This window comes from Ranitomeya variabilis, chromosome 2 (assembly GCF_051348905.1).
Source record: "Ranitomeya variabilis isolate aRanVar5 chromosome 2, aRanVar5.hap1, whole genome shotgun sequence".
Lineage (NCBI taxonomy): Eukaryota > Metazoa > Chordata > Amphibia > Anura > Dendrobatidae > Ranitomeya > Ranitomeya variabilis.
Genome location: NC_135233.1, coordinates 481,818,887 through 481,836,293, shown reverse-complemented (window position 1 = coordinate 481,836,293; position 17,407 = coordinate 481,818,887). Strand labels below are relative to the sequence as shown.

The following is a 17,407-nucleotide window of genomic DNA, read 5'->3' as shown; positions in this document are numbered from 1 at the left end:
CTGCCTTGGCCTCGCGACGATACCTCCACATTTGCTGCAGGTGGTGTCCTAAATGGTGGGCTTACAGTGAGGGAAGCAATATAGCGTTGCTGACTACCTTCATTCTGAGCGGGTGCACCAACGGTACGGGACGTTTGGTAGTTAGTACAGGCTTGCAAGTGCATGCTGGTTTAATGTCTACGCATGCAAGTTGTATTTAAATTTAGGGTATTCTTCCCTCTGCTAAAGGTCTTTGAGCTTTTCTTATAGATAAATTTGCACTGATCATTCGGATCTTGGTTAAAAAATTGACACACTGCACTCTTCCTACTATCGAATAACTTTTCAGGTATTGCACGCTGTGCTACTTTCACCGGATGGCCACGCTGTCCTAAAACTGTTTTTGGTTTAGACACACGTTTTTGGCCTGATACGGACCTGCCAGATGAAAGCTGTTGCGATGTGGATGCCTGCTGAAGATCATCCTCCTCCGCTTCAGAGCTACTGCCAGCGGCACCATGTTCCCCCAATGGCTGCCAATCTGGGTCAACAACTGGGTCATCTATCACCTCCTCTTCAATGTCCTGTGCACCTTCCTCTGTGTCACCGTGTAAGGTGCTATAGCGTTCGGGATGGGGCACCATAGTCTCATCAGGATCAGATTCTGGCTCAGTATACTGCGAGGGCAATGTAGTGATCTGAGTCAATGGAACAGCATAATAATCTAGCTGTGGCTGTGCGTCTGTGCACTCCATGTCCGATTCATCTTGTAATGGGCTGTTAACTAATTCCCTTTCTAACCCTGGCACGGTATGTGTAAAGAGCTCCATTGAGTAAACTGTAGTGTCGCCTGCCGCATCCTTCACTTTTGCTTTGGGTGAAGGACACAAGGAAGCGACTTCTCCTGACCGGGAGCATCCACTGACGACTCGCTGCTTTTATATTTCGAACTTTCTGAAGAGGAGGCGAAAGAGCTAGAGGCTGAGTCAGCAATGAAAGCCAAAACTTGTTCCTGCTGCTCCGGCTTTAAAAGCGGTTTTCCTACTCCCAGATAAGGGAGCCTTCAAGGCCTTGTGTAACCAGACGATGACGCTGTCTGAACAACTCGAGCCTTAGGTGCTATTTTGCTTTTCCCACTACCACCAGATGCTCCCATACCACCACCACCACCATCATTACCAGCTGGCAATGACCGCCCACGGCCTCTTCCACCAGACTTCCTCATTTTTGGGAAAATGGAACCAAACTAACAACCATTATATGGTACTGTAAAACAAGGTAGAAGGTATATATACAGTCATATGAAAAAGTTTGGGCACCCCTATTAATCTTAAGCTTAATATTTTATAAAAATTGTTTTTTTTGCAACAGCTATTTCAGTTTCATATATCTAATAACTGTTGGACACAGTAATGTTTCTGCCTTGAAATGAGGTTTATTGTACTAACAGAAAATGTGCAATCTGTGCACTCAAACAAAAGTTGACAGGTGCATAAGTATGGGCACCCTTATCATTTTCTTGTTTTAAATACTCCTACCTACTTTTTACTGACTTACTAAAGCACTTTCTTTGGTTTTGTAACCTCATTGAGCTTTGAACTTCATAGCTAGGTGTATGCAATCATGAGAAAAGCTACTTAAAGTGGCCACTTGCAAGTTGTTCTCCTGTTTGAATCTCCTCTGATGAGTGGCATCATGGGCCCCTCAAAACAACTGTCAAATGATCTGAAAACAAAGATTATTCAACATAGTTGTTCAGGGGAAGGATACAAAAAGCTGTCTCAGAGATTTAACCTGTCAATTTCCACTGTGAGGAACATAGTAAGGAAATGGAAGAACACAGGTACAGTTCTTGTTAAGGCCAGAAGTGGCAGGCCAAGAAAAACATCAGAAAGGCAGAGAAGAAGAATGGTGAGATGAGTCAAGGACAATCCTCAGACCATCTCCAGAGAGCTGCAGCATCAACTTGCTGCAGATGGTGTCACTGTGCATCGGTCAACTATACAACGCACTGTGTTTTTTTGCCACCATGCATAACACCTTTTTGTATTACCAAACAACTCAATCTTGGTTTCATGAGTCCACAGGACCTTCTTCCAAAAAGAAATTGGCTTCTCCAAATGTGCTTTTGCATACCTCAGCCAACTCTGTTTGTGGCGTGCTTGCAGAAACGGCTTCTTTCGCATCACTCTCCCATACAGCTTCTCCTTGTGCAAAGTGCGTTGTATAGTTGACCAATGCACAGTGACACCATCTGCAGCAAGTTGATGCTGCAGCTCTCTGGAGGTGGTCTGAGGATTGTCCTTGACTGATCTCACCATTCTTCTTCTCTGCCTTTCTGATGTTTTTCTTGGCCTGCCACTTCTGGCCTTAACAAGAACTGCACCTGTGTTCTTCCATTTCCTAACTATGTTCCTCACAGTGGAAATTGACAGGTTAAACCTCTGAGGCAGCTTTTTGTATCCTTCCCCTGAACAACTATGTTGAATAATCTTTGTTTTCAGATCATTTGACAGTTGTTTTGAGGAGCCCATGATGCCACTCTTCGGAGGAGATTCAAACAGGAGAACAACTTGCAAGTGGCCACTTTAAGTAGCTTTTCGCATGATTGCATACACCTAGCTATGAAGTTCAAAGCTCAATGAGGTTACAAAACCAAAAAAAGTGCTTTAGTAAGTCAGTAAAAAGTAGGTAGGAGTATTTAAAACAAGAAAATGATAAGGGTGCCCATACTTGTCACCTGTCAACTTTTGTTTGAATGCAGATTGCACATTTTCTGTTAGTACAATAAACCTCATTTCAAGGCAGAAATATTACTGTGTCCAACAGTTATTAGATATATGAAACTGAAATAGCTGTTGCAAAAAAAAACAATTTTTATAAAACATTAAGCTTAAGATTAATAGGGGTGCCCAAACTTTTTCATATGACTGTAAACTTGTTGGCAATTTAAATCTCCCTTTTTTGTGTGAGAGACTGCTGCAAAAACCAGGACCACTGTATTACACTACACAATGTAAGGGCCGAAAGTGGCAGGAAGATATACGACAAACAGAACTGACGCAGATCCACTTAGTGGCAATTTAAATCTCCCTTTATTATGTGGGAGACTGCTGCAAAAATCAGGTTCGCAGTATTACACTACACAATGTAAGTGGCAGGCAGATATACAACAAACAACTGACGCAGATCCACTTAGGGGCAATTTAAATCTCCCTTTATTATGTGGGAGACTGCTGCAAAAAGCAGGCCCACTGTATTACACTACACAATGTAAGTGGCAGAAAGTGGCAGGCAGATATACGACAAACAGAACTGACGCAGATCCACTTACTGGCAATTTAAATCTCCCTTTATTATGTGGGAGACTGCTGCAAAAATCAGGCCCGCTGTATTCCACTACACAATGTAAGTGGCAGAAAGTGGCTGGCAGATATACGACAAACAGAACTGACGCAGATCCACTTAGGGGCAATTTAAATCTCCCTTTATTATGTGGGAGACTGCTGCAAAAATCAGGCCCGCTGTATTACACTACACAATGTAAGTGGAAGAAAGTGGCTGGCAGATATACGACAAGCAGAACTGACGCAGATCCGCTTAGGGGCAATTTAAATCTCCCTTTATTATGTGGGAGACTGCTGCAAAAACCAGGCCCACTGTATTACACTACACAATGTAAGTGGCAGAAAGTGGCTGGCAGATATACGACAAACAGAACTGATGCAGATCCACTTAGGGGCAATTTAAATCTCCCTTTATTATGTGTGAGACTGCTGCCAAAAAAACAGGCCCACTGTATTACACTACACAATGTAAGTGGCAGAAAGTGGCAGGCAGATATACGACAAACAGAACTGACGCAGATCCACTTAGTGGCAATTTAAATCTCCCTTTATTATGTGGGAGACTGCTGCAAAAACCAGGCCCACTGTATTACACTACACAATGTAAGTGGCAGAACGTGGCTGGAAGATATTTAAAAAAAAAAAATGGGACCGTGCTACAATAACAATCTCCCTGCAATGATCTCAGGACAATTATGGCAGCACTAAAAAGGACTGCTGCACACAAAAGTGTGGACAAATAAACAATAGAACTGTGCAGAAAGGAGCAACAGGATTTTTGCTTTTAAAAAAGCAGTTGGTTTGCACAGCGGCATACAAACAGCAATGCAGCTATCACGGAGCCTTATAAGCTACGGAGCTGATGCACAAAAATGTAGCCTCCACTGTCCCTGCAAAGAAAAGGTGGTGTTGGACAGTGGAAATCGCTACAGCACAAGCGGTTTGGGGGTTAATCTTTCCTCCCTAACAATATCCCTGCTTCTGACGAAGCTGCAGCAACCTCTCCCTATGCTCAGATCGGCAGAAGTAAGAGCCAATCATTGTCATGCCCTTCTCTAAGATGGTGGGGACCGAGACCTATGTCATCACGCTGCCCACACTCTGCGTCCTCCTTCATTGGCTGAGAAATGTCGCTGAAAGCGTCATTTGAAACGCGACTTTGATGCGAAGATCGCCGACCTCATGGCTGATCCCACAGTGGGATCGGGTCGGGTTTCACGAAACCCGACTTTGCCGAAAGTCGGCGATTTTTCAATTTGTCCGATTCGTTTCGCTCAACCCTACTTGACAGTATTGCAATACTGATCATGCTTCAATCTATCATGTCTTTTTTAGCCCTAGCTAATTGCCATTAACTTATTTTATTTGGTTTACTATCAGCATAGCACATTCTGTGGGTCTTGATGTGGGGCTTTATATGCTAAATAAATCCAGCATTAACCATAGACAGCTTCTAGTCATCTCCCAACTAATAATCTTAAAGGATAAGATAATTGCATTACTTTTCACAAACCACAATAAAGCATGCTTATTTTTAATATGTACACAAAGCGTAATATGTTTTTTTTCTTGTACTTTTGTCTCTTTCTCATCTTTAACTGCCCCTATATGTATCCAGCTTCACATAGCTGAATAGTTGTTCTTATTCTTACACTGATGAAACTACATTTTCCAGCAGTATGCTGATTCTCCTCAGTGCTGCAGATCCATCCCTCCTTCTGTGTGTTAGTAGGCTAGTTGATGACTCATCTGCATCCACTGATATTTGGCATATTATCAAGCTAATCTGAGAGTAGAATCCTATCTATGGTTACGTGTACTGTATGGTTCTTTGCCCAACTCTGCCAGTCCAATGTTATCTTCTGCCACCTATATCACTTTAGCTACCTGTGTGTTTTACATAATGACTCTGTTAGCTGGTTTTCAACAGAGCTCGTGATCATTAGATGCCGCAGAGCTGAGTTGTGTTTTATGCCTGTAGCAGACATATCAGTGAGTTTAATTCGCAAGTGCTTCTCTATTGATGCATCTGTCAAAGGATTATCTTCTGCTATATGCATCAACAGAGAGATGGCATTAGCAATTTTCCGTCACTGAGCTGTGTCACGATACCCGGGTATAAATGCTGCAGGGGAAACATCACCTAGCAGCAACAGAGCTGAACCAGAAACCGGGTAACTAACATGAACACCAACAGGACCTTTCACATGAGACAGAGTGACCAGGTAAAGCAAAAGGACCTACGATCATGTGACAGAGAGGGAGGTGGTCAGGGGCGGAGCCAGACGCTGGGGAAACAGAAGGAACAAGCATAAAAGAATAGTGAAACAAGCCGAGGTCATAGCCAGGAGATTACAAGATACCAACAGGGAGAGTCAGAGAATAGTCAGAAGCCAAGCCAGGGGTCAGTAATCCAGGAAAGTGAATAAAGCAGGTGACCGCAAGACACAAAGCAAGCCAGCACACACTACAGAGGTCAAGCATACAGACTGCAGAAAACCTATAGCTGACAAGGATACCAAGTTAGGAGCGAGTATAAATAGCTCTCCCATCTTGAAAGTGAGGCTGAGAACATTAACCCTGAGAGTACAAGACATAATCTTGTCCTAACCATGACAGTACCCCCCCTGAATGGGGGCTACTGGACCCCTAGGCTTCTCAGGGTACCTCGCATGAATAAGCCCACACCATTCGATCAGCATGCACAGAACTGGCCGGAACCCATGATCGATCCTCAATAGAATAACCCTTCCAATGTATTAAGTACTGAAGCCTTCGACTAGTGTTGAGCATTCCGATACCACAAGTATCGGGTATCGGCCGATACTTGCGGGTATCGGAATTCCGATACCGAGATCCGATACTTTTGTGGTATCGGGAATCGGTATCGGGATTAATATCAATGTGTAAAACAAGGAATTAAATAAAAAATAGGGATATACTCACCTCTCCGATGCAGCCTGGACTTTACCGCCGTAACCGGGAGCCGTTGTACCTAAAAATGCGCGCTTAAAGGGCCTTAGATGACGTCACGGCGCTCTGATTGGTCCGTAGCGGTCGCGTGACCGCTACGCGACCAATTACAAAGCAGTGACGTCACCTAAGGTCTTTCAAGTGCTTGAAAGACCTTAGGTGACGTCACTGCTTTGTGATTGGTCGCGTAGTGGTCACGCGACCGCTACGGACCAATCAGAGCGCCGTGACGTCATCTAAGGCCCTTCAAGCGCGCATTCTTAGGTACAACGGCTCCCAGTTACGGCGGTAAAGTCCAGGCTGCGTCGGAGAGGTGAGTATATCCCTATTTTTTATTTTAATTCTTTCTTTTACACATTGATATGGATCCCAGGGCCTGAAGGAGAGTTTCCTCTCCTTCAGACCCTGGGAACCATACAGGATACCGTCCGATACTTGGTGTCCCATTGACTTGTATTGGTATCGGGTATCGGTATCGGATTAGATCCGATACTTTGCCGGTATCGGCCGATACTTTCCGATACCGATACTTTCAAGTATCGGACGGTATCGCTCAACACTACCTTTGACGCATCCACCGTGAATCAATGATGCACCCTACCTCATACTCCGGCTGACCCTCTACCAACACTGGCAAAACATTGGATGAGGAATCTTCTCTAACTGTCCCCACAGGTTTTAATAGGGACCTGTGAAAGACATTTGATATTTTGAAGGAGACGGGCAACTGTAATCTATAGGCCACCGAGTTGATCACCTCTAATATCTTGTATGGACCTATAAACCTGGGACCCAACTTCATAGAGGGTACCTTAAGTTTGATGTTATGGGTAGACAACCACACCTTCTCCCCCACTGTCAGTGTAGGAGCTGACCCCCTCCTCCTGTCTGCAAAATGTTTGTACCTCCTTTGAGCTTTGGAGATATTACCCTGAACCTCCCTCCAAAGGGTTCTTAACTCTTGCACCAGACCCTCAGCACCAGGGCAACCAGAATCCATGCGGGAAAATTCTCCAAATTGCGGAACAAATCCATAGTTGACCTGAAAAGGAGATTTGCCAGTAGACTGATTAATACAACAGTTAAATGCAAATTCTGCCATGGGTAATACCCCACACCAGGGAGAAAACTATCAGGTCAGCTATAATGTCACGATACCCGGGTATAAATGCTGCAGGGAAAACTGCACCTAGCAGCAAAAGAGCCGAACCAGAAACCGGGTAACTAACATGAACACCAACGTGACCTTTCACATGAGACAGAGTGACCAGGTAAAGCAAAAGGACCTACGATCATGTGACAGATTGGGAGGCGGTCAGGGGGCAGAGCCAGATGCTGGGGAAACAGAGAAGGAACAAGCATAAAAGAATAGTGAAACAAGCCGAGGTCGTAGCCAGGAGATTACAAGATACCAACAGGGAGAATAGTCAGAAGCCAAGCCAGGGGTCAGTAATCCAGGAAAGCAAATAAAGCAGGTGACCGCAAGACACAAATCAAGCCAGCACACACTACAGAGGTCAAGCATACAGACTGCAGAAGACCTATAGTTGACAAGGATACCAAGTTAGGAGCGAGTATAAATATCCCTCCCATCTTGAAAGAGAGGCTGAGAACATTAACCCTGAGAGCACAAGACATAATCTTGTCCTAACCATGACAGTTGTCTTGTACAGGCATCAAACTTAGCTCAGCTCTTCATTTGTCAGCTTTGCTGAGCCTAGTTAATAGAAGCTCCATTGTTGAGGAGTGGTGAACAGTGCAGCTCTGCTGAAAACCAGCTAACAGAGCACTGATTTAAGAACTCACAGGCAGCTTTACTGATGTAGATAGCATTAGACAAAATCAGTTGTAGAGTTGTGTCCCATAACATGCATTACACAGAACATAGAGTATATTGTAAAGGAAGAGTACATTTTATTAATGTTTGAGCCTGAGCAGTGCTATGCTGAAAGTAAGCCAGCTGTGATACTGCACTCAGTGCACATGATCGACCAGGAGCTGTGGAACTATAGCAAGATGGATCGTGTGCAACTGGAGAGTGAATACAATCTATATTGGCATCCTTTGGGGGAATAAGTGGTGATATGTGCAAAACAGGTAGATTTAAAAATGTTTTATATTGGCATAAATATTTGTTTATAGGAGTACATTATTGTAAGATTACATTGTTATTTTCTTGCTATTTTGGGAATAATCCGTTAAGGGGTTTTCCACTTTATCTTCATTGTATTATTGGATTATATTCATGAACTTGTAAGTACAGCCTTCCTCATAAGCTATATGTTTACAAAATGGCTGCTGGTATTGGGGCCTGTGACAATGCAGGTTGTTCAGCCTTCTCCAATAGAAAAACAGTTCACATGGGAATACTTTGTAGGTCTGGTCACATGCGCTCCAACCAGCTGCCATTTTGTGGAAATGAGAACTATGCAGTGTGTGAGGAAGGCAGAATTAACAAGTAGGCAAGGCTTCACAAGTACAAATATATCATGCCTCTAACAAATCTGTTAAAATGTGGATAAAATAGCCAGCCACCCATCCAAGCTAGAAATATGGAGTGCTACTGGTCATGGGAGTCAGGTAAAGAGAGAAGAGGGCTTTGGTTCATGGGACTGTTTGGAGGGACATTTGTTATATGGGTGGTGACTAGTGATGAGTGAGTGTACTCATTGCTCAGGTTTGCCTGAGCACGCTCGTGTGACCTCTGAGTATTTGTTAGTGTTCGGAGATTTAGTTTTCATCACGGCAGCTGAATGATTTACAGCTACTAGCCAGGCTGAGTACATGTGGGAGTTGCCTGGTTGCTAGGTAATCCCCACATATAGTCAAGCTGGCTAATAGCTGTAAATCATGCTGCTGAGGCGATGAAAACTGAATCTCCGAGCAGTCATAAATACTCGGAGACCACCCGAGCGTGCGAGTACACTCGCTCATCACTACTGGTAACTCTACTGATGAAAGAAAGTGGGCCTACTGAAACTGTCAGATACTTGTCATCATTGCTTCCTTCTTTTTGACAGAGCTGCCATAGATGTGCAATATACTTGGTCTATTAGGTTGAATGACACAATCTCCGCTAGACATTTGGCTCAGTCCAATGCTAATTATTGCATTTTAATTCTTTATAGTGCACATTTTAGGATGACTTTTTGGATATGTTTAAATAAAATGTTCCTGTGCTGAGATAATTGTGGGCCCCAGGGTCCTGGTCATCACAGTAGTCTTGCTTTCCTCACGGGGAGAGTGATGTTACGCTTGGAAGCGATGAAGGATATCTTTTATCAGGTAATCACAATGCACACAACATGTTCACAATACAGGCCACAAGGGGAAGCTTTTGATCCTATTTTCTAGGTGACTCCCCTGCATATGCATATATTGTGGTTTGGAGGGAAGTTAGTCAGATTCTGTCAGAGGACAGAGGAGAGAGCAGTCAGACATGAAGTGTCAGAAGGACTGAAGGAGCCATGTAGCCAGAATCGCTACAGCTCCTAAAGAAAGAGACATACAGAAGGACATAACATTGTTCAGTGAGCGTGAAGGAGAGCAGAGCACAGGAGAGTGACATCAGGGGACACCAGCTGCAAACAGGCTGCCTCCCTCTGAAGCGCAGATAACCGGTAGCTGGGACACCGAGGTTGTAAGGGACTCTATGACTTACATCAGAAACTGGCAGGACAGCTGAATTGCAAGTTACCTGTCCGCCACACACACCTGAGGCACAGTAACACATACAGCCCTGGGTGTGCTTGAGTTCCTGTAAACAGGCTCAAGTTACCTGTCATGCAGGTATTGTCCTATCCTATATGGGGGACAGAGAGAAGAACTGTGAGGACCTTATCTGAAGCCATAGGCAGTAAGGGACTACAACACCACTGTGCTAGAGGAAGGCTTTTAACTCCACCTGGTAAAGGGGACTCTGGATTCGCTTCCAAGCCGGCCGGACCCTGCCTGCCCTCTGATCTGGTACACTGGACTGTGGCTGCTTGAAGTCTTCAGTAAACCAGGTTAAAGAGACTGCAGACCTGAGTCCTCGTTCTTTACTGCACCATTCATCATCTTCCATCTACACACATGGGAGCCCTGGGGATATACAGTGCCTACAAGTAGTATTCAACCCCCTGCAGATTTAGCAGGTTTAATAAGATGCAAATAAGTTAGAGCCTTAAAACTTCAAACAAGAGCAGGATTTATTAACAGATGCATAAATCTTACAAACCAAAAAGTTTTGCTGCTCAGTTAAATTTTTATAAATTTTAAACATAAAAGTGTGGGTCAATTATTATTCAACCCCTAGGTTTAATATTTTGTGGAATAACCTTTGTTTGCAATTACAGCTAATAATCGTCTTTTATAAGACCTGATCAGGCCGGCACAGGTCTCTGGAGTTATCTTGGCCCACTCCTCCATGCAGATCTTCTCCAAGTTATCTAGGTTCTTTGGGTGTCTCATGTGGACTTTAATCTTGAGCTCCTTCCACAAGTTTTCAATTGGGTTAAGGTCAGGAGACTGACTAGGCCACTGCAACACCTTGATTTTTTGCCTCTTGAACCAGGCCTTGGTTTTCTTGGCTGTGTGCTTTGGGTCGTTGTCTTGTTGGAAGATGAAATGACGACCCATCTTAAGATCCTTGATGGAGGAGCGGAGGTTCTTGGCCAAAATCTCCAGGTAGGCCGTGCTATCCATCTTCCCATGGATGCGGACCAGATGGCCAGGCCCCTTGGCTGAGAAACAGCCCCACAGCATGATGCTGCCACCACCATGCTTGACTGTAGGGATGGTATTCTTGGGGTCGTATGCAGTGCCATCCAGTCTCCAAACGTCACGTGTGTGGTTGGCACCAAAGATCTCGATCTTGGTCTCATCAGACCAGAGAACCTTGAACCAGTCAGTCTCAGAGTCCTCCAAGTGATCATGAGCAAACTGTAGACAAGCCTTGACATGATGCTTTGAAAGTAAAGGTACCTTACGGGCTCTCCTGGAACAGAGACCATTGAAGTGGAGTACGTTACTTATGGTATTGACTGAAACCAATGTCCCAACTGCCATGAGATCTTCCCGGAGCTCCTTCCTTGTTGTCCTTGGGTTAGCCTTGACTCTTCGGACAAGCCTGGCCTCGGCATGGGAGGAAACTTTTAAAGGCTGTCCAGGCCGTGGAAGGCTAACAGTAGTTCCATAAGGCTTCCACTTCCGGATGATGCTCCCAACAGTGGAGACAGGTAGGCCCAACTCCTTGGAAAGGGTTTTTGTACCCCTTGCCAGCCTTGTGACCCTCCACGATCTTGTCTCTGATGGCCTTGGAATGCTCCTTTGTCTTCCCCATGATGACCATGTATGAGTGCTGTTCACAAGTTTGGGGAGGGTCTTAAATAGTCAGAAAAGGCTGGAAAAAGAGATAATTAATCCAAACATGTGAAGCTCATTGTTCTTTGTGCCTGAACTACTTCTTAATACTTTACCAAACAGAATTCTGGTGGGTTGAGGGGTTGAATAATAAATGACCCTCTGAAAAAACTTTTCCCAATTTAAAAAAAAAATAAACAAAGAAATAACATTCTTTTTAGCAGCAGTGCATTTCACACTTCCAGGCTGATCTACAGTCCAAATGTCACAATGCCAAGTTAATTCCAAATGTGTAAACCTGCTAAATCTGCAGGGGGTTGAATACTACTTGTAGGCACTGTACTTCACCTGTGGGAAGTTATACCATCTAGCTGCTATAACATCACCCCAGAGGACCCCTTAAAGCAGCATCGGTCCCCACTGACCTAATACCACAGGTGGCATCACAAACATAAACTTTAATCATCGTCCCTTTTACATGGGTGCCCAGGGCCATGGACTGGGTCGCCACAGTGACATCCCCCTGTGAACACCGGACCCGGTACCGGGTACCCCACGGCCCTGGCGGGTGACTCATCTAATATATAAAGCTGAATGTGTGTATGTATATGTGTGTGTATGTCCAGGATTGGCATCTGCACCGTCATAGCTACAGCCACAACATTTTGCACAGTCACACGCCTGGACCCCGAGAGCGTCATAGGTTAAGTTGTGAGTCGAAATTTTAACCCCGCGCGTTCCAATTCACCAAACAATTTTGCCCCTATCTACATAATGGGGAAAAAGTTAAAAGAAAAGTGTTGGAGGCAAATTGACAGCTGCCAGATGTGAACAAGAGGGACTTAAAGAGTAGAGCGATGGCGCCAAAGAGTATATACCGTACAGTTGCTAAGGTGGGGCCCTGACATGGGATACTCACCACACACGGGGATATGAACACACACACAAAATGCGCCACACACTACCACATGCTTGAACACATATACCACCCTCAGCACACATTTCACCACACATGCACCAACCTCGCCACATAAAAGTCGAAACACAAAAGTCGCCGCTCGAAACTCGCCACGCGCAAAACTCACCACATGCAAAACTAGGCTGACGCAAAACTCGCCACACGTGGAAAACTCACCTCATGGAAAACTCGCCACACGCAAAACTTGCACACGTGGAAAAATTGCCACATGCACAAAAGTTGCAACACATGCAGAGTTTGCTTCACACAAAACTTGCACATACTCAAAACGCACCACACATAAAACTCGCCATGCGCAAAACTTGCTGCACACAACTTGCTACACTAACCTGTCACATGCAACTCGACACACAAAAAGTTGCTACATGCATGTCGCCACACAAAACTCATCTCACAAAAGTCGCTACATGCATGTCGCCACACGCAACTCAACACACACAGCTTGACACATGAAACTCGCCCTAAAACACACACAAGTCTGGTATTATCCTTCAAAAATAAAAATCTAATTAATAAGCAGACAAACTACAAGAGCAACAACTGTACCATATAGGAAATACGGCAGCTGTCAGTCACATGACCTGTCTATTATGTGTATGTGTGAGCTAATATATACTGCCAGGGGGGAGGGCTTCCTGTTGGCTGGGGATTTATCAGGCTGCCAATTTATCTTACAAATACTGAGGTAAAAATACTGAGCAAATAACGTGTGAATGCGGTCTAATACAGGAGGAGATGACATACAGATATATACTATATACAGGGGAGATAACACACAGGTATATACTATATACAGGAGATGATATACAGGTATATACTACATACAGGAGGAGATGACACACACACATATATACTATATACAGGGGAGATGACACACAGGTATATACTATATACAGGAGGAGATGACATACAGGTATATACTATATACAGGAGGAGATGACACACAGGTACGTATATACTATATACAGGAGGAGATGACACACTGGTATATACTACATACAGGGGAGATGACATACAGGTACATACTGTATACAGGGGAGATGACACACAGGTATATACTATATACAGGGGAGATGACACACAGGTATATACTATATACAGGAGGAGATGACACACATGTATATACTATATACAGGAGGAGATGACACACAGGTATATACTATATACAGGAGGAGATGACGTACAGGTACATACTATATACAGGAGAAGATTACATACAGGTACATACTGTATACAGGGGAGATGACACACAGGTATATACTATATACAGGGGAGATGACACACATGTATATACTATATACAGGGGAGATGATACACAGGTATATACTATATACAGGAGGAGATGACACACAGGTATATACTATATACAGTAGGAGATGACACACTGGTATATACTATATACAGGGGAGATGACACACAGGTATATCCTATATACAGGGGAGATGACACACAGGTATATCCTATATACAGGGGAGATGACACACAGGTATATACTATATACAGAGGAGATGACACACATGTATATACTATATACAGGAGAAGATGACATACAGGTACATACTATATACAGGGGAGACGACATACAGGTACGTACTATATACAGGGGAGACAACATACAGGTACATACTATATACAGGGGAGACGACATACAGGTATATACTATATACATGAGATGACATACAGGTATATACTATATATAGGAGGAGATGACATACAGGTATATAGTATATACAGAAGAGATGACATACAGGTATATACTATATACAGGAGGAGATGACACACACAAATATATACTATATACAGGGGAGATGACACAGGTATATACTATATACAGGAGGACATGACACACTGGTATATACTATATACAGGGGAGATGACACACAGGTATATACTATATACAGGGGAGATGACACACAGGTATATACTATATACAGGGGAGATGATACACGGGTATATACTATATACAGGAGGAAATGACGTACAGGTATATACTATATACAGGAGGAGATGACACACTGGTATATACTATATACAGGGGAGATGACACACAGGTATATCCTATATACAAGGGAGATGACACACAGGTATATCCTATATACAGGGGAGATGACACACAGGTATATACTATATACAGGGGAGATGACACACAGGTATATACTATATACAGGGGAGATGACACACAGGTACATACTATATACTGGAGAAGATGACATACAGGTACATACTATATACAGGGGAGACGACATACAGGCATATACTATATACATGAGATGACATACAGGTATATACTATATATAGGAGGAGATGACATACAGGTGTATAGTATATACAGAAGAGATGACATACAGGTATATACTATATACAGGAGGAGATGACACATAGGTATATACAATATACAGGAGGAGATGACATACAGCAGGTATATACTATTTACAGGGGAGATTACATACAGGTATATACTATATACAGGAGATGACATACAGGTGTATACTATATATAAGGGAGATGATCAATATGTATATACTGAGAACGAAATGAGAGGTGTGAGGTGAAAACGAGGGGTGTGAGGTGAAAATGAAAAGGTGTGAGTGCAAATTGAGAGGAGTGAGGGAAAAGAGTGGAGTGATTGGAAAATGACAGATGTGAGGTCAAAATGACAAGAGTTAGGGGGGAATGAGAGGAGTGAGGGGGAAAATAAGAGGAGTGAGGGGGAAAATGAGAGGTGTAAGGGAGAAAATGAGAGATGTGAGGGGGAAAATGAGAGGCGTGATGGGAAAATAAGAGAAGTGAGGTGCTATAACTAACCACAGATATTTACTATGCCCAGGCAACATCAGGCTCTTCAGCTAGTAATCTCATAAATGTGTTCCTGCAGTGTGTTTTGTAATGGCCCTGTCTGACCATACAGGAACATGGTTTGATCATACCACTGCTACTGGGCAGAGGGCCCCGAAAGTATACAGACATTACATCATGGGATCACAAATGATTATTTCTCTGAAGTAAAATATTGTTTAAAAACAGGAAATGTTTTACCTCACAAAAAGAATCAGCTGTGATCCTATGCTGTAATGTCTGTATACTCTTAGGCATTCCCTCCTGCCCAGGAGCTGTGGTATGATCAGACCATGTTCATGCACAATCAGACAGAGCAATTACACAGTACACAGTAGGAGCACATTTATAAGATTATCTCAGCACAGGAACATTTTATTTAAACACATCCAATTGTGGAAATTACTGTATTACAAGACCTATTGATTAAAATGAACTTTTGTTCTTGGGAAAACCCCTTTAAATCAGTGCAAGGTCAGACTATGGGAGACCATTTTGAGATGACAGTTTAATTACAATGTAGCTATTATTACTGTATTCTAGCATAAGTTGCACACATGATAAAAGCAAGTTGAGTATGGTGCATCATGTGAGGGCAAGGCTTTGTACCTCCCATGGACCCCACTGAGCAGAGAAACTAGAAGAGGAGCTGCAGTCTCAAAAAATGAGCACAAATTCAAGGAGAATATTTCTGAGGGATACAATAGTTTTATCTTTGATTAGTTACATCAGTGAAAACAAAAGATTTACATGGTGAGATAGAAATAGAAATGCTACGATATGAAACAGGGTTATTTAGAAACTGTTGACTTGATGTATAGAAGAAACCCATCTTGTATAGTTAGTCTTATCTTCTCGTATATATACACTTGAGACTTTTTACAATTGTTTTGTTGTCTTCAGAATTTTTAAAGAATGCCACAAAATTGTACCTTATGAGAATTTCATGCTCGCATGTTTAGAAAGTACTTGTGACGAAGATAATTTTTGTGCTGATGTGGCAGCTTATGCAGCAAATTGTATACTTTATGGAATATGCACAGACTGGAGGCCAAATACTACATGTGGTAAGTGTCTCATTATTCTTCTAAGGGAACCTGTCTGCAGTTTTTCACCTATGAAATTGGTGCATGCTGCTGAGGTTATGAAATACTAAACACGATCATGGCTTTATACAAGCTGCTAGTGTTGAGCATTCTGATACTGAAAATATCGGGTATCGGCCGATATTCGCTGTATCGGAATTCCGATACCGAGTTCCGATATTTTTGCGATATCGGAAATCGGAATCAGAAGTTCCTATAGTGAAATTATGCAGTATAATGAAGTGTGGGCGGTGAGTGGGCGGGACGTGGGCGGAGACTGCGTGTGTAGGTGTGCGCGTGTGCGGGCGGTGTCTGTGCATGACCGTGGGGCTGTCTGCGTGCGTGCCGGGGCTCTATGCGGCGTGCGGAGTGTCTCTGTGCGGGGTGTCTGCGGCGTGCGGGGTCTGTGTGCGGCGTGCAGGGGTCTCTGTGCGGCGTGCAGGGTGTCTGCGGGGTGTCTCAGTACGGGCATCGTCCGATGGGACTACAAGTCCCATCGGACGATGCCTGCTACACTGACAGTGATTGACACATTAGCCAATGATGGGACAGTAGTAGTCCCATCATCCAGCTAATGTGTTGAATGAAAAAAAAACTCCATACATACATACATGCTACATACATGCTACATACATGATACATACATACATGCTACATACTACATACATACATACTACATACATACATACTACATGCATACATACATAATACATACATACTACATACATGCTAAATACATGCTACATACATATATGCTACATACATGCTACATACATTCATACTGAATACATACTACATACATACTACATACATGCTACATACATACATGCTACATACATGCTACTTACATACATACTACATATATA

General features: G+C 43.3%; 1 protein-coding gene across 1 annotated transcript in view; it reads left to right on the top strand.

The window, feature by feature from the left end:
* Window positions 1-17,407, top strand: part of LOC143809634 (intestinal mucin-like protein) — a 146,514-nt gene that overhangs the window by 16,880 nt on the left and 112,227 nt on the right. The window contains exon 4 of the mRNA XM_077292685.1: window positions 16,360-16,523. Coding sequence (XP_077148800.1) covers window positions 16,360-16,523 — 164 coding nt within the window. The remainder of the gene's footprint in view (window positions 1-16,359; window positions 16,524-17,407) is intronic.